The sequence below is a fragment of the Chiloscyllium punctatum genome, chromosome 4, assembly GCF_047496795.1.
Source record: "Chiloscyllium punctatum isolate Juve2018m chromosome 4, sChiPun1.3, whole genome shotgun sequence".
NCBI classification, from domain to species: Eukaryota; Metazoa; Chordata; class Chondrichthyes; order Orectolobiformes; family Hemiscylliidae; genus Chiloscyllium; species Chiloscyllium punctatum.
Genome location: NC_092742.1, coordinates 43,584,428 through 43,607,171, shown reverse-complemented (window position 1 = coordinate 43,607,171; position 22,744 = coordinate 43,584,428). Strand labels below are relative to the sequence as shown.

The window sequence follows — 22,744 nt, the reverse complement described above, 5'->3', positions numbered from 1 at the left end:
TTAAAGCACTGCATGTTCCGAACTAGACAAATAATAGCGAAAGACATAATTCGGGAGAGAAGTTAATTTGATTCTGATTTCGTTCCGAGATCAGAATTAAACATTGTTTTTTAATTTCACAAAGGAACAGCCGTGAATGTTATCACTCGGTGTGTTGTTTATACAGATTTGCTGATGCTAAGGCAAATGTTCTTATTTATCTTATTTTCCCTGCCATACCATTTTCTAGTATGCAGCAAATGTGTCATATAATCCAAAATTACATTTTAGTCTAAATGTTTAAGGACAACATTTAAGGCTATAAACTTTCTCAAAAACAAGCCAAGAGACCTGTGATACAACCTGAATTGAATTGAATTTATTGTCAAGTGTACCGAGGCACAGTGAAAAGCTTTATCTTGTGAGCAATACAGGCAGATCACATACATAAGGAGCTTAAAAATGTGTTGCTGGAAAAGCGCAGCAGGTCAGACAGCATCAAAGGAGCAGGAGAATTGGCATTTCGGCTGTCGCTGTGCACAAAGCAACATCGTATTGTAAGGTATTGCTTTGCTTCAAATTGTAGTTGTGAAGTGCTGAAGTGGATTATAAGTGCGTCCAACATGTGCCATGGTGATGTGTTGAGACTGGTGATTTGCTGATGACAGATTCCATGTACAAGGAGTGTAGGTAGTTCCTGCCCTTGGAGTATGCCCAGAGATGATCGGGAAGGCAGGCCGTAAAATGTCTGAAGAAAATGCCAGCAAGCTGCAGTCACCAAGTAACTTTCACAATGAGAATTGGCACCGCTTAGTTTCTCATCACTACCTGGGAAAATAAAAACTGGCATAAAATGAGGCAAGATTAGCTAATAATGAGATGCTAATGCATGCAAAGACAACTCTCACCACTTACTAGTGAGATTCCTACCTAACTATTGAAAACCTAAGGGAAAAATCATACTTTTTTTCCTCAGTATCAAGGTTCTCATTTTTTAAATCTCGCCTTATTCTCCCAACTTTGTTCTAATGTTGGGAAAATTCCACCCTCAGGAACAATCAAAGATTACAAGGCCCAGGAGGAAAGATAAAAATGCCTGAGAGTGAATTGAGACCATTCACACACTAACTAGTGCCACACTAACTGAGGAAGTGGTTCGAGAGAGTGAGTTAGTGCTGTAGCCAGCTCCATGTCATAGAGTCATAGAGATGTACAGCATGGAAACAGACCCTTCGGTCCAACCCCTCCATGCGGACCAGATATCCCAACCCAATCTAGTCCCACCTGCCAGCATCCGGCCCATATCCCTCTAAACCCTTCCTATTCATATACCCATCCAAATGCCTCTTAAATGTTGCAATTGTACCAGCCTCCACCACATCCTCTGGCAGCTCATTCCATACACGTACCACCCTCTGCGTGAAAAAGTTGCCCCTTAGGTCTCTTTTATATCTTTCCCCTCTCACCCTAAACCTATGCCTTCTAGTTCTGGACACCCCGACCCCAGGGAAAAGACTTTGTCTATTTATCCTATCCATGCCCATCATAATTTTGTAAACCTCCATAAGGTCACCCCTCAGCCTCTGACGCTCCAGGGAAAATAGCCCCAGCCTATTCAGCCTCTCCCTGTAGCTCAGATCCTCCAACCCTGGCAACATCCTTGTAAATCTTTTCTGAACTCTTTCAAGTTTCACAACATCTTTCCGATAGGAAGGAGACCAGAATTGTACACAATATTCCAACAGTGGCCTGACGAATGTCCTGTACAACCGCAACATGACCTCCCAACTCCTATACTCAATACTCTGACCAATAAAGGAAAGCATACCAAACGCCTTCTTCACTATCCTGTCTACCTGTGACTCTACTTTCAAGGAGCTATGAACCTGCACTCCAAGGTCTTTTTGTTCAGCAACACTCCCTAGGACCTTACCATTAAGTGTATAAGTCCTGCTAAGATTTGCTTTCCCAAAATGCAGCACCTTGCATTTATCTGAATTAAACTCCATCTGCCACTTCTCAGCCCATTGGCTCATCTGGTCCAGATCCTGTTGTAATCTGAGGTAACCCTCTTCGCTGTCCACTACACCTCCAATTTTGGTGTCATCTGCAAACTTACTAACTGTACCTCTCGCACCCAAATTATTTATGTAAATGACAAAAAGTAGAGGACCCAGCACCGATCCTTGTGGCACTCCACTGGTGGCAGGCCTCCAGTCTGAAAAACAACCCTCCACCACCACCCTCTGTCTTCTACCTTTGAGCAAGTCCTGTATCCAAATGCCTAGTTCTCCCTGTATTCCATGAGATCTAACCTTGCTAATCAGTCTCCCATGGGGAACCTTGTCGAACGCCTTACTAAAGTCCATGTGGATCACATCTATGGTCTGCTCTCATGAATCTTCTTTGTTACTTCTTCAAAGAACTCAATCAAGTTTGTGAGACATGAACCTATTTCCCTACAGTCTATATCTTCCATATTCTTTTCCACAGTAAATACTGATGTATGCAGAGACCAGAGGGAGATGAGAAGGATCGTCAAGTTACGCACACAGTTTGTGTGGAATACCATTTGGAAAACAAGAGTGGACCTTGGGAGGTGAAAGATGGTTAGGCATTCCAAGTTAGAGTGACTTTGGTGGGAATTAAAATCTGCTACAAGAGTGAAATACATCTGAAGGAGCATCTAAGTGTCAGTGCAACTTTGTGACTCTTAGTAATTACTGACATCTGGTTTGATTGCTAGCAAATCTATGGGATTTGTCTTGGTCACATTTAATGTGCAAGGTTTGGGGCTTGACCACAGTTTACTGTTGATTTTACAATTTGGGCAAAAAATACAACTAAAATGTTAACAGTGTTGGAGAAAGTCAGCAGGCTTGGCAGCATCTATGGAGAGAGAAACAGCTAAAGTTTCAGTGTTAAGTTTCAATGAAAATGGTTCGTATCTAGCTCATAGCTACAGCATAGCATTGAGCTTGAGTGCTCATAGTTACCACATTATATTGAGGCTGCGCTTTGTTTTATAGATCTTAATGTGTCATTGAAATTCCAACTTATATGCTGTGCATGGCAAAGACTTCTCAAATTCGTGTTATAATTGCCTTAACAAGTGAAACACTTTCCATGAACTTTCTTTTACATTTCGCTAAATACTTCAATATTGCCCATGTCCTTACCATGGACTGATTATTGAGAAAATTATGTCTCTATTTAGAAAAGATGAGGCTATTTAAGTAGGTTTGCGTAGAATCTCTGCATTCCAGAAAGAGCCTGTTCAGTCCATCAAATCTGTACCAACCCTCCGAAGACCATCCCATCCAGACTCAACCACCTACAGTATGCCCAGATAATGTATACAGACAACAAGCAAACTAATGTCATTTACAAAATATGTTGCAAGAGCTGTAACAAACACTACATTGGACAAACAGACAGAAAACTAGCCACCAGGATACATGAACATCAACTTGCCACAAAACAACATGACTCCCTCTCACTAGTATCTTTACATACAGATGAGGAAGGACACCACTTCGACTGGGACAACACATCAATCCTAGGACAAGCCAAACTGAGACACGCACGAGAATTCCAAGAAGCATGGCACTCCAACCGGAACTCTATCAACTAACACATTAACTTGGATCCCACCTACCACCCCTGAGAAGAAGAACAGGAAATGACACCACCAACCCAAGGAAACCTAAACACATAAATAGAAAGCAGGCCATGCCACCAGTGCTTCATTGGAGGCTCACTGATAATGTTACCTAGTATGGTGACAAAACGTCTGAAAATGAATCTTTCAGCTCATCGAGCAAACTTACATCAAGAGTACATATGAAAGGTTATTACTCTAAGTAGGAGCTTGTTATGTTTGGGATAATATACTTGTTTCAGAGAATATTAGCTGGCTAGCAGAAAACAGAATTTGCATTAATGGGGTCTTTTTCAGATTTGTAGGATATGGCATGTGGTGACCCATAGGAATCAATGCTGGTCCCTCAACGTTTTACGATTTATAATCATGAATTAGATTGTGGGATCAGAGGCATCGTGGCTAAATTTGCAGATGACACAATGGTAGGTCAAAAAACATGTTGTGAAGATTACATAACAAGGATGCAGACCAATGTAAAGTGAGTGGGCAAAAATCTGGCAGATGGGGTATCATGTGGAAAAATATCAAGTTGTACTTTGACAGGAAGAATAAAAAAGCAGAACATTATTTAAATGGAGAATTATTGCAGAGTTCTGAGATGCAGAGACCTAGATTAGCTCATGTATAAGAAAGAAAAAAATAGTATGCAGGTACAACAAGTAATTAAAAAGTCTAATGGAATGTTATCCATTGTTATGAGAAGAATTGAACTTCAGTTATACACGGCATTGGTGAGATCACATCTCTAATACAGTGTGCAGTTTGGTCTTATTTAAGAAGGAATGTAAATATGTTGCAGGCATTTCAGAGGTCATTTACTTGTTTTATACTTTGTGCAGGTTTTCTTTTTATTTGTTCATGGGATATGGGCATTGTCAGCTGTGCCAACATTTATTCACCCATTTCTAACTGCCCAGAGAGCAGTTATGAGCCAACCACATTGGAGTCATGAGTCAGCCAGAGTGGGTAAGGATAGTGGATTCCCTTCTCTAAAGGATATTAATGAACCAATTGGATTTTTACAACAGTCAACTGGGGTCAATAAGGCTTGCGATTAACTCCAAATGTTTATTGAATTCATATTTCACAATCTGTCCTAGTGGAATTCGATCCTACATCCCCAGAACAAGAGTTTGGGCTTCAGGATTTCTCATCCAGTGACATTCTCATCCATTGTGCCTGGTTATCCAGTGAAGAATAATTGGACAGGCTCTGCTTATTTCGATAAGCAGGAAGTGAGTCGATGATTAGAAGATCCTGAATTTTCTTGACAAGGTGAATCTGGAAAGGATGTTGCATTTTGAGATAGATTTCGAACTAAAATTAGGACTCCCTTTTTAAGACAGGTGAGGGAAATTTCTGTCTGAGTATTGTGTGACTTTGGAACTCTGCATCAATACGGTATATATTGGCCACTGAATATTTTTAACGGTGAGATTGCCAGATACTTCTTATGCAAAGGAATCAAAAGGTTATCCAGAGTGAATGGGAACATGGAAATTGGAACATAAAAAGGTCAGCTGTCATCTTATGGAGCTTAAAGGTGTGAATGAGCCACTTCTGCTCCTAATTTGTATGCTTAAATGAGCCTTGGTGAATTGCTGATTGCACTTTACAAATGGTATACAGTTCCTTTATTTTATTTATTCATGGGATGAGGGTTTTGCTGCCTAGGCCAGCATTTATTGCCTTTCTAAGAATCAACCACATGGCAGTGAATCTAAAGTCACATGTAGGCTAGACCAGGTTGGGATTTGCAAAAGACATTAGTGAACCTGATGGGGTCGACAATAGAATTCATGGTGGTCATTAGACTCTTAATTTCAGACTTCTTTTTATTGAATTCAAATTCCACCATCTGCTGCAAATGGATTTGAAAACAGGTCACCAGAACATTCTGAATCTCCAGATTAATAGACTAGTGTAAATCCCTTGAGGCATCACCTCCTCAATAACTAGCATCCCTTGTGATTCTACCCTCAGGAGCTCCTTCAATGACAATTGCAACTGTTGGTGATTGAATCCCAGTAAATGAAACCATTTCCTTTTTACTAGGTATGACTCCAGCCAGTGGAGAGGTTTTCCCTGATTGCCATTGACTCCAGTCTTGTTAGGGTTCTTTGATGTTGTACTTTGAACTCCTGCATGACATGGAAGACAGGAATTTTCATTTCACCTCTGGAGATACACTCATTTGATCTAGTTTGAACCAAGGTTGTAATAAGGTCAGGGGGTCAGTAATGCAATCTGAGTGTCAGTGGGCAGGTTACTGCTAAGGAGCTGTTGCTTCATATTTCTGTCAATGACCCCTTACCCATCATTTTGCTGATAATCATAAATACACTGATATGATAGTAATTGGTCGGATTGGATTTGACTTCTCTTTGTGGAGAGGGTATGCTGAGATAATTGTCCACATTGTTGGACGTTTGGCAGTATTGTGGTTGTATTGAACAGCTTGGCTAATGACATAGCTAGTTCTAGAGCACAGGTGTTCAGTACCATTGCCAGAATGTTATCAAGGCCCATAATGTTTGTAGTATCTAGTGCCTTCAAACGTCTTTTCATTGTACCATGTGAATTGAGTGATTGAAAACTGGCATGTGTGAAGCTGGGAACCTTAGCAAGAAGCTGAAGTAAATCATCCTTCGGCACTTGTAGATGAAGATGGTTGCAAATGCTTCAGCCTTACCTTGTGCACTGACATGCTGGACTTGCACATCATTAAGAACAGGAATACTGGTGGATTTCTTCCCCTTTTGGATAATCATCCATCACTATTTAAGACTGATTGTGGCAGGACTGCAGGACTCTGATCTATTCTGCTGTTTGTGGGAGGGCTTAGCTCCATCTGTCACAAGCTGCTTCCACAGTTCATCATGCAAGAATCCTGTGTGCTTCACTAAATGATGCCTCATCTTTAGTTGTGCCCGGTACTACTGCGGCGGGCATGCCCTCTGACACTCTTCATTGAGCCTGAGTTGAACCCCTGACTTGATGGTAATGGTAAAGTGGCCATATGTCAAGCCATGAAGTTAGAGATTGTAGATGAATCCAACTCTGCTGCTGCTTCTTGTCCACAGTGCTTCATGGATACCCAGTCTGAGATCTGTAGGATCTCTACCCCATTCACTATGCAGCTAGTGCCAAACAAGATGATGGAGAGTAACATTATTATGAAGAAAACTTTATTTCCAATAGCAGTGTCTACCCATTCTATTTTGGACTGTTACATCTGTGAAATATTGATGAAGATACTGTCAAGTGGGGTTTATTTCTCTCATTGTTTTTCTCACCTGCCATCGATCCAGTCTTGCAGTTATGTTCTTTCGAGGTCAGCCAGCCTGTTCAGTAATGGTGCAACTGAGCCACTGTTGATGATGATGTTGAAGTCTCCCACCCAGAGTATTCTGGATCCTTGCCACCCTTAGTTTTTATTTAAAGTGACATTTAACAATATTCATCAGCTTGAGGAGAAGGGGGTTTGTTCAGTAGTAATTAGAAGGAGATTTGTTTGCCCATGTTTGACTTAATGCTGTGAGTTTGTAGAGTCTATAGTTATTTTGGAAGACTCCAAAGGCAACTCTCTCTTGAGTGTATGCTACTATTCTATGGATATGTCCTGCCAGTGGGACACCACATAGTCAGGGATGATGCCGGTATCTGCGACATCGGTGTAAGGTATAATTCTGTGATTGTGACTATGTCAGGTTGTTGTTTGATGAGTGTGTAGAATAACTCTCCTAATTTTGGCACAAAACATAGTCATAGATTTATGTCCCTAGATATAAATAAGACAGATTTATAAGAGTTGACAGGGCTTGCATTTGCTTCTGTCAATTCTGGTGCCTAGTGTGGTCTGTTTTGTTTCATTTCTTTTTTCATTTCATGAAGTAATAGGTTTGAAGTTGACTAAGTGAGTGCAAATTCAATTTTAAAACTACGTTTCTATTGTTTGACCTTCCAATAGGTATGGGATGCAGTTGAAACAGGAAGATGCCTGATGACTTACCTGTGCCATTCTGGGGCAGTTCGTGATGCTCAGTGGTCTTTCTGTGGAAGAAATGTCCTCAGTGGTGGATTTGATTCTATGATTCATCTGACAGATATTGAAACAGGTATAGTGCTGTTATGATTTTTGTTTTAATTTTCAGATGTTAATCTTAGATGTAACCCCCCACATGAAAACAATTAAGATAGTGAAGGATGTGGTATAAATCCATCCGTACATGTTTTTCTATCCAATTCTATTGTTCTTTCAAGTTTGAAACTTCTGGTTTTCATGGTTGTGTCTTAAGCTTTGCATGCCTTAGCTGTGAAATACTAAAAATGTAATTATGGTTGAAAACCATATCTGCCCACAGGTTTAATCACTGGATATTTTCTTGGTTTTGGTGTGAAAGGATCAATTGAGTAATTTCTTGTAAAGATCTCTCTCCTTAGATTTCCTTCTCCAATTCACTATCACTATCACTGTTTCTGCTATCATATACAATGGAGGTGTAGTCTTTATGTAGTTTACGTGTAATGATGGTATGAGCTTTCATTTACCCGAAGACCCAAGAGTTTAGTAATTAAAGATTTTTATTCTTATCATGATTTAGAGACGCCGGTGTTGGATTGGGATGTACAAAGTTAAACATCACACAACGCCAGGTTCTTGTCCAACGGGTTTATTTGAAAGCACTAGCTTTCCGAGCGCTGCTCCTTTATCAGGTGAATGACGGAGCAGTGCTCCGAAAGCTAGTGCTACCAAATAAACCTGTTGGACTATACCTGGTGTTGTGTGATGTTTAACTTTATTCTTATCAGGTCTCTTTATTATGGGCAGCTTTACACAACTTTTTTTGGGTACTTGGGAAGGTAAAGGAGTGATCCAGGAAATTTGGCAAGTTGGATACAGAACTGACTGCGTTGTGGGAAACAGAGGGTAATTGTTGAGGGGTGTTTTTTTTAACTGGAAGCCTGTCTCCAGTGGAGTTCCACTGGTAGTAATGTTGGGCTCTTGCAGTTTATGGTACAGTTGGTTCTGCTATAATGCGCATTTCTTCAACATGAATTGGCTATGATGCAATTGAAGAATTTAGGCCATTATTTGTTGAACATGAACTTTCCTTGCCTGTATTGGCTATAACGTGATTCTAGTCCCATTGGTTTAAATGGTGCAGCCATTACGTGATTTTCTTAGAACGTTAGATTGGACAGGAACGAAGCTATCGCGTTATATCAGAACAGACTATATATATATAAATGATTTAGACTTGAATGTAGCAGGGTTAATTAGTAACTTTGAGGATGATATGCAGTTTGGTGGGGAGGAGAATAGCCTTAGATTACAGGACGATATAAACAGCCTGAACAGATGGGCTTATTGGTGGCAAATGGAACTCAATCCGGATAAGTTTGAGATGATGCACTTGGGTGGGATACACAAGGCGAGGAACCACATGATGAACATAAGCATCCTGGGAAGCACTGAGGAATCAGAGGGACCTTGGTGTACATGACCAGGATTGCAGGACAGATAGATAAAGTAATTAAGAAGGCTTGTGGAATACTTGCCTTTATTAGCCTTTATTGGGAGTTTAAAAGTGCTGGGAGAAGATGCTGGAACTGCATAAGACGTTGGTTAGGCCACAGCTAGAGTATTGTGTGCAGTTCTGGAATCCACATTGAAGGAGGGATGTGATAATACTGGAGAAGGTACAGATTTACCAAGATGTAGCCTGGGCTGGAGAGTTTAAAGAGAGATTGGATAGATTGGGGTTGTTTTCCTTGGAGCAGAGAAGACTGAATAGGGACTTGATTGAGGTATATAAGATTATGAGGTGCATAGACATTTCAGATGGGAAGAAACTTGTCTCCTTGGTGGAGTGATCAATGACCAGGTAACATAGATTTAAGGCAAGGGTCAGGAGGTTTAGTGGAGATAAGAGGAAAAGTTTCTCTTCACCCAGAGCAGATAATGGGAATCTGGAGGGAAAGGATGGTAGAAACAGAAACCTTGCCTCAGGTCATCCTTACCTGCAACCTACGAGATAGACAACATTGGGCAAGTCACATGAATACGTGCTGCACACACAGCGGATGGTGTCCCCACGGATAATGGTGGTATCTGTGTGGACACACTGACACGTCTTGCAGTGGCTGACGTGACAGGGTTGTATGGTGTTGTGGTCAATCTTGTCTTGAAGGCTGGGCAATTTGCTGTGAATGATCATCTGTTTAAGGTTCAGTGGTTGTTTTAAGGTGAGAAGTGGAGGCGTAGGGATGGTCTTGGCGAGATGCTCATCCTTATTGATAATATGTTGCAGGCTGCACCACAAGAATCTGATATGCCTTCTTCACTACCTTGTTTACCTGTGCTGACATCTTCAGGGATCTACGTCCAAAGTCCAAAGGTTAGATGGACTGGCCATGCTAAATTGCCTACAGTGTCCAGGGACGTATAGGCCAGATGGATTAACCATGGGAAATGCAGGGTTACGGGGATAGGGTGGGAGGTTGAGTCTGGGTGGGGTGCTTTTCAGAGAGTTGGTGTGTACTCGATGGGCCAAAACGCCTGTTTGCACACTGTAATTCTGTGAGCTTGTACATGAAGGTTCCTGTGTTCCTCAGTATTCCCTAGGGAACCTACTATTTGTTGTAATAATTCTTCCCTCACTAGACCTCCCAAAATACACCCTTTCGTTCTCCTTTGTTTTATTGTGATGGTCCCAGCTGATGGTAATATTGGACAAGGCAGTACTTTTGCAGTTTGGTTATTATGGAGGTCAGCCACTGAACATATTCACGTGAAGTTGCCAGTATACTGAAGACCATAGAAACAAGAGTAGAGGCCATTCAGCCTCTCCACCCTGTCCCACCATTCAATGGGATCATAGCTGACCTGTAGCCTAACTCCATATACCTTGACACATATTTCGTAATACCTCTGCTTAATAAAAATTTATCTCTCTGATTTAAAATTAACAATTGATCCAGCATCTATTGCCATTTGTGGAAGAGAGTTGTGGAATACATCTAACTCACTTTGTGTGTAAAGGTACTTTCTAACATCTCCCTGAACAATCTGGCTCTAATTCTCTGATTATTCATGGTTTCAGAGGACCCAGCCAGTGGAAGTAGTTTATCTTTATCTACACAGTCATTTCCTATTAACATCTTGAAGGCTTCAACACAGAGGTGTCCAACTTTAACACCAAAGAAAAGAGCATAAGTTTATAATACAAAATGTCTTTTTTTAAAAAGCTATATATTAGTCAGTTTGGAAAGATCATCTTGTAAACAGCAAAAACAAAGATTCTACTCTTTTTCTTCCAGTGATGTCTTCTACAAACATGCAACCTTAATGGACGAGTTATCAATTATTTTCTGTACATGTACCAGATGTCATTCTCTCCTTTCTTGGGACATGCAGACACAGGCTAGCTTACCAACTTCTCTGAATGAATTTCTTTGACTGCATTGAGAATGCTGAGCTGCACATCTGGTAGGGACATTTTCTTCTGATGGGAATCTTCTTCTGGCCTCTCTTTCTCTGGATCGTAAAAGTTCACCGTAGCAAACTCAGCAGTTGTCTCACCAGGTAGTTTGTCTAGTTACTTCACATAACTTGCATGATTTCTTGGAAATACTGTTTTAACTCAATGTTTACAAAAAAGTTTCTGATTCCTTTTTTAAAAAATCACATTCACAGAACTAAAAATCAAAAACGAATTTACCTCGACTTAAGAACCCAAGTTTCCAAAAAATAATGTATTATGAACCTTCATCACACTGTGCCACAAGTAGCATTCTGAGAAACTTTCAGCTGGTTTGTCCCTTGCAACTTGCTCAATTTTGCCATTATATTCTAAGTATTCAGTTGTCACATCTTTTGTAATAGTTTCTATCATTCCCCTGATCACTGATGACAAACTAACAGGTCTAGGGGTCTCTATTCTCCTTCATCCTCCATTCTTAAATCATGGGGTTACCTTTACAGTGTAATGCATTGCACTTTGTTAATATAATGTCCAATATTTCATTTTAATTTTCGTTATTTTAATGTGCAGACTTTATCTACACTTTACACTGCATCCTTTTGAAAGAAATGTATTTTTGTTAGCTCATTATGAGTTTATGGCATTTTTTTGTTGATAAGAAAATACATTATAGTTTGAAGGCATGGGCCAGTTGCACAGCTGACTTGTAAAATGCCTTTTCATTACCTTTGTTGATTCTCATTTATTTTACCACAACTTGACTTGAGATCATTAGTCAGGCTCATTCTTGTCGAAGTGTGGTTATTTTAAGGAGCAGCATCTGGCAGTGAGCTTAAGCCCATGATGATAGTACTTAAAACAGAAATTACAAGAAGGACTGAAGTGTGGAAAAGTCTTGATTAAGTACAGTACGTGATCTTATTAGGATGCCATGATCATCGCCAAACTATATGGCATGGAGATAAGTGTCATTCAAATAGAAATTTATTTTGCTGCTTTGTGGCAAATTAAAATCAAGAAAGCCATTAAAAATAATGTTCTGTTTCTCATTATATCTAATTAATTTCTGTCACAACAGCAAACTGTTCCTGAGGAGGGTAGAATCAAACTTGGTGTTTCCTGATGTGCACAATCAAATTCACTTGCTGGCTAAATTGGAATTGCTTATATTAGGGTAAACTCAAGATCCTATGTTGCAAGTTCCTTTAATTTTAGAGTGAGACCTTCCACAAATCCTTTTGTTCAGCAGAGTGTTTGGGAGTTTTCATGCCATGTTTAATTTCTGTATTTCAAAAAAATGTAGTTTGGTTCTCTTCTAATCTGAAAATAAAAAGTCCCAGCACAATTAAACAATGCAAGTTGGAAGTCACGTCTAGATTAGATTAGATTACTTACAGTGTGGAAACAGGCCCTTCAGCCCAACAAGTCCACACCGCCCCGCCGAAGCGCAACCCACCCATACCCCTACATCTACCCCTTACCTAACACTACGGACAATTTAGCATGGCCAATTCACCTGCCCTGCACATCTTTGGACTGTGGGAGAAAACCGGAGCACCTGGAGGAAATCCACGCAGACACGGGGAGAATGTGCAAACTCCACACAGTCAGTCGCCTGAGGTGGGAATTGAACCCGGATCTCTGGCGCTGTGAGGCAGCAGTGCTAACCACTGTGCCACCGTGCCACCCACTACCTATGCTGATTCCTGTACAATAATTCTTGCCAACAAGAAAGTGTTCTTATCCAGATGAGGGGACAGGATCAGGACGGCTCTGTTGCCTCCATGACTGAATAGTGGTAGTCAATCCTTGCTTTCTGGGCTTGAATACAAAAGAAAATTAGACCGGGAGTGTCAGAGTAGTTGTTTTTAACCATCAGTGGAAGTTGCTGCATTGGTTTATGTTACATTCTATATTATTACTATTCATACCAATGACCATCCTATTTATCCTTTTTGTTAGAACACTGGTTCCAGATCAATTCAGGTGGAGACTGTTCCAACGTTACAGATCCCCCAAGTTCCAAAACTGATGACAATGCCCCATGAAACGGAATTCCTCTTTCCCACACCAATCCCTGGGCCATGTGTTTACTTCCCTAACTTTCTTATCCCTATGCCAATTGGCACGTGGCTCGGGCAGTAATCCGGAGATTATGACCCTTGAGGACCTGTACTTCAATTTCCTTCCTAGTGCTTGATAATCCCCAAACACGTCCTCCACCCTAGCTTTGCTTATGTTGTTAGTCCCAACATGGACCACAACAATCCTTGTCATTTGGTAGTGCTGAACTTGAGCCTTGTTGAGAAAAAGACACATTTTGACAAAACTTTTCATCTTGCAATCAACAGGAGAATTCACGAGGATACTACCTTAAGAGACAAATCACTAATTATACTGAATCAGAGGAGATTGCTGATGGTTGCAAAGTTTATTCTGATTGGTAGCGGCATAGCCTTAGAGAATGACTGCTAGTTAACTGCTAAGCTTTGTTTAAATTTTAAACCAGTTATCTTGATTGGTCAAAATACTGCCCTGAGATTTGAACCAGGGAACAGCTGCCTTAATTTGTTGCGTTCAATTACGTACAGTGTGTGTACATGTTTGTTGCATCTACAAAGAACAGGACCTTATGTACGTAGCTTCCAGCACACACATATCTGCGTCACCCAATGTGCCCGATTGACAATCCTAAATTGGTTGTCAGCATTCTACTTTGCATCCTCTGGATTATTCAGAAAATATTGTCCTTTATGGATTTGCATCTAAATGTTGAATACTATGTTGCAAAAATTACAAGACCAAGTTTGGTTTGGTACAGTCAATGTCTTGCTTGTTATGAATAGCTGAAGGAACATGCTATTTGAGAGGATCCACTTTGATGTATGGCCTACACATATGGCATCACACTGGCATTAAAATTCATATACCGTATTATCATTTTAGCAGGACATCTTTTTGGCTTGACATTTTTGGCTTGTTATTACACCATCAGACAAAACAGCTGGTTTCCCCTGTTACTCAAACCTTTAAGATACCTTGCCTTTGAGGGTAATGTGAAGTTGGCTGGAAACTTTTCAAGAACAAAAGTGACTGCTTTGCAGCGATTCATGAGTTTGCACAGCGATAAGTGATGTGATCAGGATAGTCGGTATCCCACAAGATGGGTTTGATGTGTCAATTTTCACAATTATGCTTGCTCTTTGAAAAAAAAGCTGGGACCCTAGTTACAAGGTCGGTCTTATAATATGGAACTACAGGAGTCCCCAATGTTTGCACTGACTAATGAAGGTAAGTTTTTAGCAAATTGCAGTAGAAAACCACCCTTCTGATTTCTCAGCTGGACTATCAAGGAAAGGAAGCTAATTTGAGTGCAGGGTGGAGAATCTTAAAACATGTAAGGGCATCATTATATGCAGCTATAGATTCATTTTAGCAAACATCCCATTTGCATATCTGAAATATGTAAGGTGTAAGAGGCTTGGTGTCATTCCATCAAAGACATGTCTCTTATAGTATCCCACAGAGATATTTGTAAGAGCTGGACCTACAGGGATCCCATGGCAGCACTATCTTTTTTGGGCTTAGGTAATGGTATTCAAATTGAACCCAACTGTGTGAGTTGCTAAGTTCATAAATTTAATGAACATTTCTTGTTACAATGGTGGCAGATTCTGCATATCATGAAATGGTGCTGGAGTGCAGACGTCTGTGACATTGTTCAACATTGTTGAATAGGCTAGCGCATGGATGCTGCATTGTAAGTCTCGTATGGTCGTTGCAAATGTGATGTAATCCTTCATTGTGTAAGTGAAAATCTTGCTCACTACTGATTGTAGCATTTGGCCCAACCATTTCAACAGTTCATTTAATATAAAACCAGTCAGAGATAAGATAGAAGTAAAGGGACATCCTAGAATCCTTACAGTGCTGAAAGAGGCCATTGAGTCTATACTCAACCTCCAAAGAGCATCCTATCCAGAGCCAGCCCTATCCCACTCCACCCTAAACCCTATCCTCATAACCCCTTACTTATGGCTAATCCACCTAATCTTCACATTTTTGGACTACGGTCAGGAACTGAGCACCAGCGGAAACCCACATAGACAAGGGAAGAATGCACAAACTCCACATTTTTTTTCAAGACTAGGGAGCATATTTTTAAGGTGAGAGAAGAAAGATTTTAAAAAGACATGAGTGCTGATTTTTTTACACAGAGAGTGGTTCGTGTGGAGAATTAACTTTCAGAGGAATTGGTGGATGCGGCCATAGTTATAACATTTAAAAGGTATTTTAGTTAAGTACATGAATAAGAAATGTTTGGAATAATATAGGCCAAGCACATGCAGGTGGGACTAGTTTAATTTGGGATTATGGTCTGCATGAGCTGGTTGGACCGAAGGGTCTGTTTCCGTGCTGTGTTACTCTATGACTCAAAAACAGAAATTGCTGCATCTGTGAGGAGAAATCAGAGTTAACATGTCAGGACTGGTGACCCTTCCTCAAAACCAGACCCGTAACCTGTCTAGAATACTATCCAGAATATATCCGAGAAATTCATTTGCTTTACTATTGAGAGTGGAAAAAATATAGCAGTTCATGTGAAAATAAAAATCTTCTGGAAAAAGTATATTATTTTTATTCCATTTTCCTAATCTTTATGTTTATGCGTACCTGTATTACATCACAAGAGCCTTCAAGCCATCCATCCCTAGGCTGATCAAATTTATCCATCTTACAATAACAAAAGCTTGTTTGTACAAAGAAACGGCACAGTGGCTCAGTGGTTAGCACTGCTGCCTCACAGCGCCAGGGTCCCAGGTTTGATTCCAGCCTTGGCTGACTGTCTTTGTGGAGTTTGCACATTCTCCCTGTGTCTGCGTGGGTTTCCTCCGGGTGCTCCGGTTTCCTCCCACAGTCCAAAGATGTGCAGGTTAGGTGAATTGGCTATGCCAAATTGCCCCATCATATTAGGTCAATTAGTCAGAGGGAAATGGCTCTTCAGAGGGTCAGTGTGGACTGGTTGGGCTGAGGGGCCTGTTTCCACAGTGTAGGTAATCTAAAAACTCCTTTCCTACTCTATTTCCTTCTAATCACTGATGAATCCTCTTCCTGAGATTTGGAAAAATATCCAGGTGTCTCATTTCCCCCCTTTGTCTTGAGTATGAATAACTAAAATGCAGCCACTTACTCGGACACTGCTCCAGTACTGCATGCTTCACATGGTGAGCGTTTCTTTATGGACATCTAACAGTGATTAACTGCAGTTATAATTCTTATTTTTTTCCAGCATAGCTTGATGCTGGCTGCCAAGTGTGTCTGGTTTCCTATATCAACAAGGCTATCCAGTGACAACAATTTCTTATTAGTATATCCCAACAGAATCTATATAATTTATTTAATTTTTTTCTTCCAGAACTGCAGGTCCTTATTACATTCCTTCACATATTTCACTGTGAATGCATAATTGTGTTTCAAATCCCATTGAGTACTTCGTCTGTGCAATTTATATATTTTCCTGGCAACTTTTAAATTTCTGTCAAAACATTAACTGCTTTAGTTTATATATAGTGGCATTAAAAGCAATTTGTATAATGACTAATTGTTTGTATTTAAATATCAGCTCTTAAAAGAGTGTATTTACTTTCATCCCATCCTAGTTGGCTTAATCAGATATGTCAAAACTCCATGCTAAATTCCACCTGAGTTCCCCAGTAGCCAAGACCTTGATGTCTTTAGAAATGACATTTTTAAGTGTTATTCAATTAACACACCAGTTGATAATATACAAAGTTTAGAAATTTATCACAAGCATTTCAATTCCACAAAGCTTCATACATGATTACTATATGGGAGCCACAATAGAATGTATTGGGAGACATTTGTGTCTTGACTATTGCAGTCTGAAATCCACATTTGGAATTTGCAGCATGAGCTATCAGAGTAGAAGTTGGGCTGATTTTATTTTGGTTTCCTTCTCTACTTTGAGAACACTGTTCTTTTCTACTCTTGCTGCCACCCAGTTGAGATGAGTTAAATACAAAGTAAATATGAAATAGCAGCAAACCCAAATTGTTTTGCTTAGTGTAAAAACCGTGAGTTTTTACTTTTGTGCTTTTTAAACTTATGGACTAAAATGAGAAAGAACTGTTTTAAAAATAAGTGTTTAAGGATCGCTGCATGTTTAGAAAAGCAAGTAAGCTGAGACACTCAGGCAAGCATCATGTATACAGTGATTTGAACAAGCATTAATTGACATTTGGGTTGTGATGTGAACCCAAGGGATTTTGTGGACAGATGCAACTGGGTGGCAACAAGAAGTTGATTGATTGCTTTATGGACTAGTGCCCATTTTGCGATGACAAAAGTCTTTTAGCCTGCCAACAACAATGTGATTGATTCTCAGGGAACTGAATGTCTTGGGACTGGGAACAAGATAGAAGTGTTTGATCTCCATGAGCACAGAAGTTGTATTTCTCTTCTTTGTAATCAAAACCAATTTTAAACCTGAAGAAAATTAGTTACTCTTTCCTTCACCAGTTGTTGTAAGCTGTGACTCTTGATTGACAAATCAGAGACTTTCTTTTTATATTTAACCTATTTTTCTAATCAACCCACTCAAAGATATTATTACACCCCTCTGGAGCACGTGGGACTTGAACCTGGGCCTCCTGGCCACTACCACTATTTGCAATAAGGGACCACTACCACTTTTATAAGTGAACCAGCTATGTTGTGTCTCTTGCAAAACAACATCTGGAATGAAAAAAAATGACTGAAAAGCAGACTTCTGACTAGGAATTCTAAGGATCATCACAACAAACCAGGAAGAGGAACCACTTAATTGCCTCCCAGTTTTCTTCAACCTATAATCTACTTTTCCCTATTTTTTTTGTGTGTAAGTGTGAGTTTGTAAGCGGATTAGCGTTTTAATTTATTCTGTTATATGTTGATGATTTATAACAGTTTGCCTTGTGATAAATAGTAATTCTTAGGAAGTTCAGAAACCTGGTGGTGCTGTTTACCAAACTGGGTCTGAAGATCGGGTAAATTGGGAAATTTTGTGAACAGAAGTTGAAATCAACTTTTACAATGACCTCAGATATATTTCCATCCAGGTAAAAACAATGACTGCAGATGCTGGAAACCAGATTCTGGATTAGTGGTGCTGGAAGAGCACAGCAGTTCAGGCAGCATCCAAGTAGCTTCGAAATCGACGTTTCGGGCAAAAGCCCTTCATCAGGAATAAAGCTTTATTCCTGATGAAGGGCTTTTGCCCGAAACGTCGATTTCGAAGCTACTTGGATGCTGCCTGAACTGCTGTGCTCTTCCAGCACCACTAATCCAGAATATATTTCCATCTACCCTAATGAGTCTTGTACTATGTTGCAGTCACCTGTGAAACCTGAGGTGAAGCCTCAAATGTAGTTAAATCTTTGCATTAAATGGAATATCCAGTTATGTTACTTTTGTGTTTTCCAGCTGATGAATCTGAAGCATTAAACCATAGGGGATTTTTAACACTTCAATTTGCAATTACTAAAGTTTCATTTTTGTTAATATAGCTAAACAAATCATCAGTGTTCGTAATGAATGTCAAGTCACTTGTTTAGCTTTCAATCCTGAGAACCAAAATATCTTCTTGAGTGGAGGATTCAGCTCAACAGTGAGAGCATGGGATACAAGAACTTGTAAGGTACTGTAATACTTTACCATGTAATGCACACTTTCGATCTGAAGTAAAGTAATTTATAGCAACTAAGATGAAATGTGATTTAATATTCCTTTTGCATAGCAATGTAATCTGGTTGTCCTGCTATAGGAAGGATGTAATTAAATTGGAAAGGGTACAGAAAAAAATCACAAGGGTGTTACTTGTTCTGGAGAGTACAGAAAGCGTTTACAAAGATGTTAAAGGCAGAGGCTGTCTTTCTTGGAGTGAAAGAGGTTGAGGTTTTAAACCTTATAGAGGTTTATAAAACTGTGAAGGATATAGATAAGTTGAATAGCAAAGATGTTTTCCTTAGGGTAGGGGAGTTCAAAAGAAGAGGGCATAGATTTAAGGTGAGAGGGGAACCGTTTAAAAGGGATCCAAGGGACAACTTTTGACACAGAGAGATGTCCATTTATGGAATGAACTGCCAAAGGAAGTGTTCGATACAGATATGGTCATAACATTTGAAAGACATTTGGACAGGTACATGAATAGGAAGGGTTCAGAGGGATATGGCTCAAATGCAGTCAAATGGGACTAATTAGTTTGGAATACCTGGTAGGCATGGACAAGTCGAACCAAGGGATGTGTTTCACTGCCATATGATCTATGGCTATGACTTTGATGAAACTACCACAGTACAATTTTAGCTGACAAAATTGAATTAACTCTCATTTTCTGACTTTTTTCCAATTACAAGCTCATGATTTGATTTCATATCTAATTTGCTTCAATAGTTCAGCAAAATACACTTGACCTTTTGGAAGCTGGCTTCAGATCCGGATTGATGTGATGAACAGCTTCCTGCCAGCTTTAAATATTGATGTTGGGCACAGAACCAATGCTCCTAATACAGCCTTAAATGAGCAAATTTGCTCAAGATGATTAAATGGGGAATGGTAATTGGAGGCGGAGGACATTTAGGAATGAACTTCTGTTATTGAGATTAGTGGTGAAAAATAGAGTGGCTTTAACTCATATTTGCTACACTTGAGATTGTCAGGTGCTGTCTGTCACTGTGCATGTAACTAAAGACAATTTTTTTCGAAGGCATCTTCAAATTAAAGAGCACAAAACAATCAAAAACAATTCTTATGTTACCTTTTCTCATATCCATTCATGGACTCTGTGGCTGGGGAATCATTTATTGCCCATCCTAGTTGTTTGTTTGTTCTTCACTAATATTAATGCATTTGATCTTTGTATACTTCAACAACACCTGGACATCACAAGGTTTGTGAAGGTTTGTAGCTCAGGTTGAGGTTTAGGGCGTAGGTTTGCTCGCTGAGCTGTAGGTTTGACATCCAGACGTTTCATTACCTGGCTAGGTAACACCATCAGTGGCGACCTCCAAGTGAAGCGAAGCTGTTGACTCCTGCTTTCTATTTATATCTTTCTCCTGGATGGGGCTCCTGGGGTTTGTGGTGATGTCATTTCCTGTTCATTTTCTGAGGGGTCGATAGATGGCATCTAGATCTATGTGCTTGTTTATGGCGTTGTGGTTGGAGTGCCAGGCCTGTAGGAATTCTTTGGCATGTCTTTGCTTAGACTGTCCCAGAATAGATGTGTTATCCCAGTCGAAATGGTGGTTTTTTTCATCCGTGTGTAGGGCTATGAGGGAGAGGGGGTTGTGTCTTTTTGTGGCTAGCTGGTGTTCATGTATCCTGGTGGCAAACTTTCTTCCTGTTTGTCCTACGTAGTGTTTGTGGCAGTCCTTGCATGGAATTTTATAGGTGACGTTGGTTTTGTCCATGGGTTGTACTGAGTCTTTTAAGTTTGTTAGTTTTTGTTTGAGAGTGTTGGTGGGTTTGTAAGCTACTAGGATTCCGAGGGGTCTTAGTAGTCTGGCTGTCATTTCTGAAACTTCTTTGATATATGGTAAGGTGGTTAGGGTTTCTGGCTGTGTTTAAGCAGACAAAACACAGCCAGAAACCCTAACCACCTTACCATATATCAAAGAAGTTTCAGAAATGACATCTATAAAATTCCATGCAAGGACTGCCACAAACACTACGTAGGATAAACAGGAAGAAAGTTAGCCACCAGGATACATGAACACCAGCTAGCCACAAAAAGACACAACCCCCTCTCCCTCATAGCCCTACACACGGATGAAAAAACCACCATTTCGACTGGGATAACACATCTATCCTGGGACAGGCTAAGCAAAGACATGCCAGAGAATTCCTAGAGGCCTGGCACTCCAACCACAACGCCATAAACAAGCACATAGATCTAGATGCCATCGATCAACCCCTCAGAAAACGAACAGGAAATGACATCACCACAAACCCCAGGAACCCCATCGAGGAGAAAGATATAAATAGAAAGCAGGAGACAACAGCTTCGCTCCACTTGGAGGTCGCCCCTGATGGTGTTACCTAGCCAGGTAATGAAACGTCTGGATGTCAAACCTACAGCTCAGTGAGCAAACCTACACCCTAAACGTGGACATCAATAAGATGTCATATATCTAGAATGCCCATCACAGTCCAAAATTTGATGTCTTATAATTGATAGGCTCAAAAGTAATAATCTGAAAACAACAAGCCATAACTGAATAACTTGAAGATATTTGGGACTGCAAATACTGGAAAGTCAGTCAATGTAAGGTGGAGCAGGTCTTGATGAAGGGTCCCAACCTGAAATGTCGACTCTCCTGCTCCTCTGATGCTGCTTGACTTACTGTGCTTTTTCCAGCTCCATAACTAAACAACTTCCAATGCTCTTAGTCATTAATGACTGAACCTTGTCTATTAGCTGACAATTTCAAAACAGACTTCCCTGAACAGACTGGTTAGCTTCAACTTGACCACAGGTTTTCCCATGTACGGTTCTTCTCCACAGAGTTAACTTTGTGACTTAAGCAATTGGGCCAAGGATAAACAAAGTTCTACCTGAGCAGCTTTCCTCAAGACACCCAAAAGGAAAAAGGTCAGGAAGATGCATACATTTTCCTTGTTGTATAATGATACAATCATCAGCATTTGCTTTAATTCTCTCACTATGAACCAGCAGCTAATCATGAATAACCAAAGAGCCATTAGATTAGATTAGATTATTTACAGTGTGGAAACAGGCTCTTCGGCCCAACAAGTCCACACTGACCCTCCGAAGAGCAATCCACCCAGACCCACTCCCCAACATCTAACACTACGGGCAATTTAGCATGGCCAATTCACCGAACCTGCACATTTTTGGATTGTGGAAGGAAACCGAAGCACCCGGAGGAAACCCACACAGACACGGGGAGAATGTGCAAACTCCACACAATGTGCCTGAGGCGGGAATTAAACCCGGGTCTCTGGCACTGTGAGGCAGCAGTGCTAACCACTGTGCCAACGTGCAGCCCATTAATTAAAAAAAAATCAGGATGAAAAGTTTGCATTCCATCTCTGCTGTTTTTTGGCTGTTGGTACTGCCACTGGAACCTAGTTGGAAGTCTTGGTGACATTCTCCTTATTCTGGACTGAATACTGAAGATACTCAACATGAGTTGTGAAATGCAACATGAAGGGGCTCAGAATTTTGATTTCATTGCACTCGAATTGTTTCAATATAGTATTAAAGACCAAAGAAACTGTGTTACTGTTAACCAATAAGCAGAACTGTGTTTATTTAATTAAATGCAAAACTGTCTAACATTGCAGGCTGATTTTACAATTAAACTTTGTAACTTACAATCTTTAAAATTCATGATTCCCATGATATCAACCAACCTTGATTATCCATCAAGGATAAGGGCAACCGACACATGGGAACTCCAATGTCACATTTAGTTAGCACATGACCTTGTCAAAAATATATTTGAATTCCTTCATTGATGCTGGGCCAAAGACCTGGAACTCCATCCCTTACGACATTGTGGGAGCACCTTTACCACATCAACTGTTGTACTTT

The 22,744-nt window shown here is 40.2% G+C and overlaps 1 protein-coding gene across 2 annotated transcripts in view; it reads left to right on the top strand.

Annotated features, from left to right (window-relative positions):
• Nucleotides 1–22,744, top strand: part of wdr25 (WD repeat domain 25) — a 107,875-nt gene that overhangs the window by 69,719 nt on the left and 15,412 nt on the right. For both annotated transcript variants that reach the window (XM_072568506.1, XM_072568505.1), the window contains exons 3-4: nucleotides 7,614–7,761; nucleotides 18,696–18,826. In XM_072568506.1, coding sequence (XP_072424607.1) covers nucleotides 7,614–7,761; nucleotides 18,696–18,826 — 279 coding nt within the window. The remainder of the gene's footprint in view (nucleotides 1–7,613; nucleotides 7,762–18,695; nucleotides 18,827–22,744) is intronic.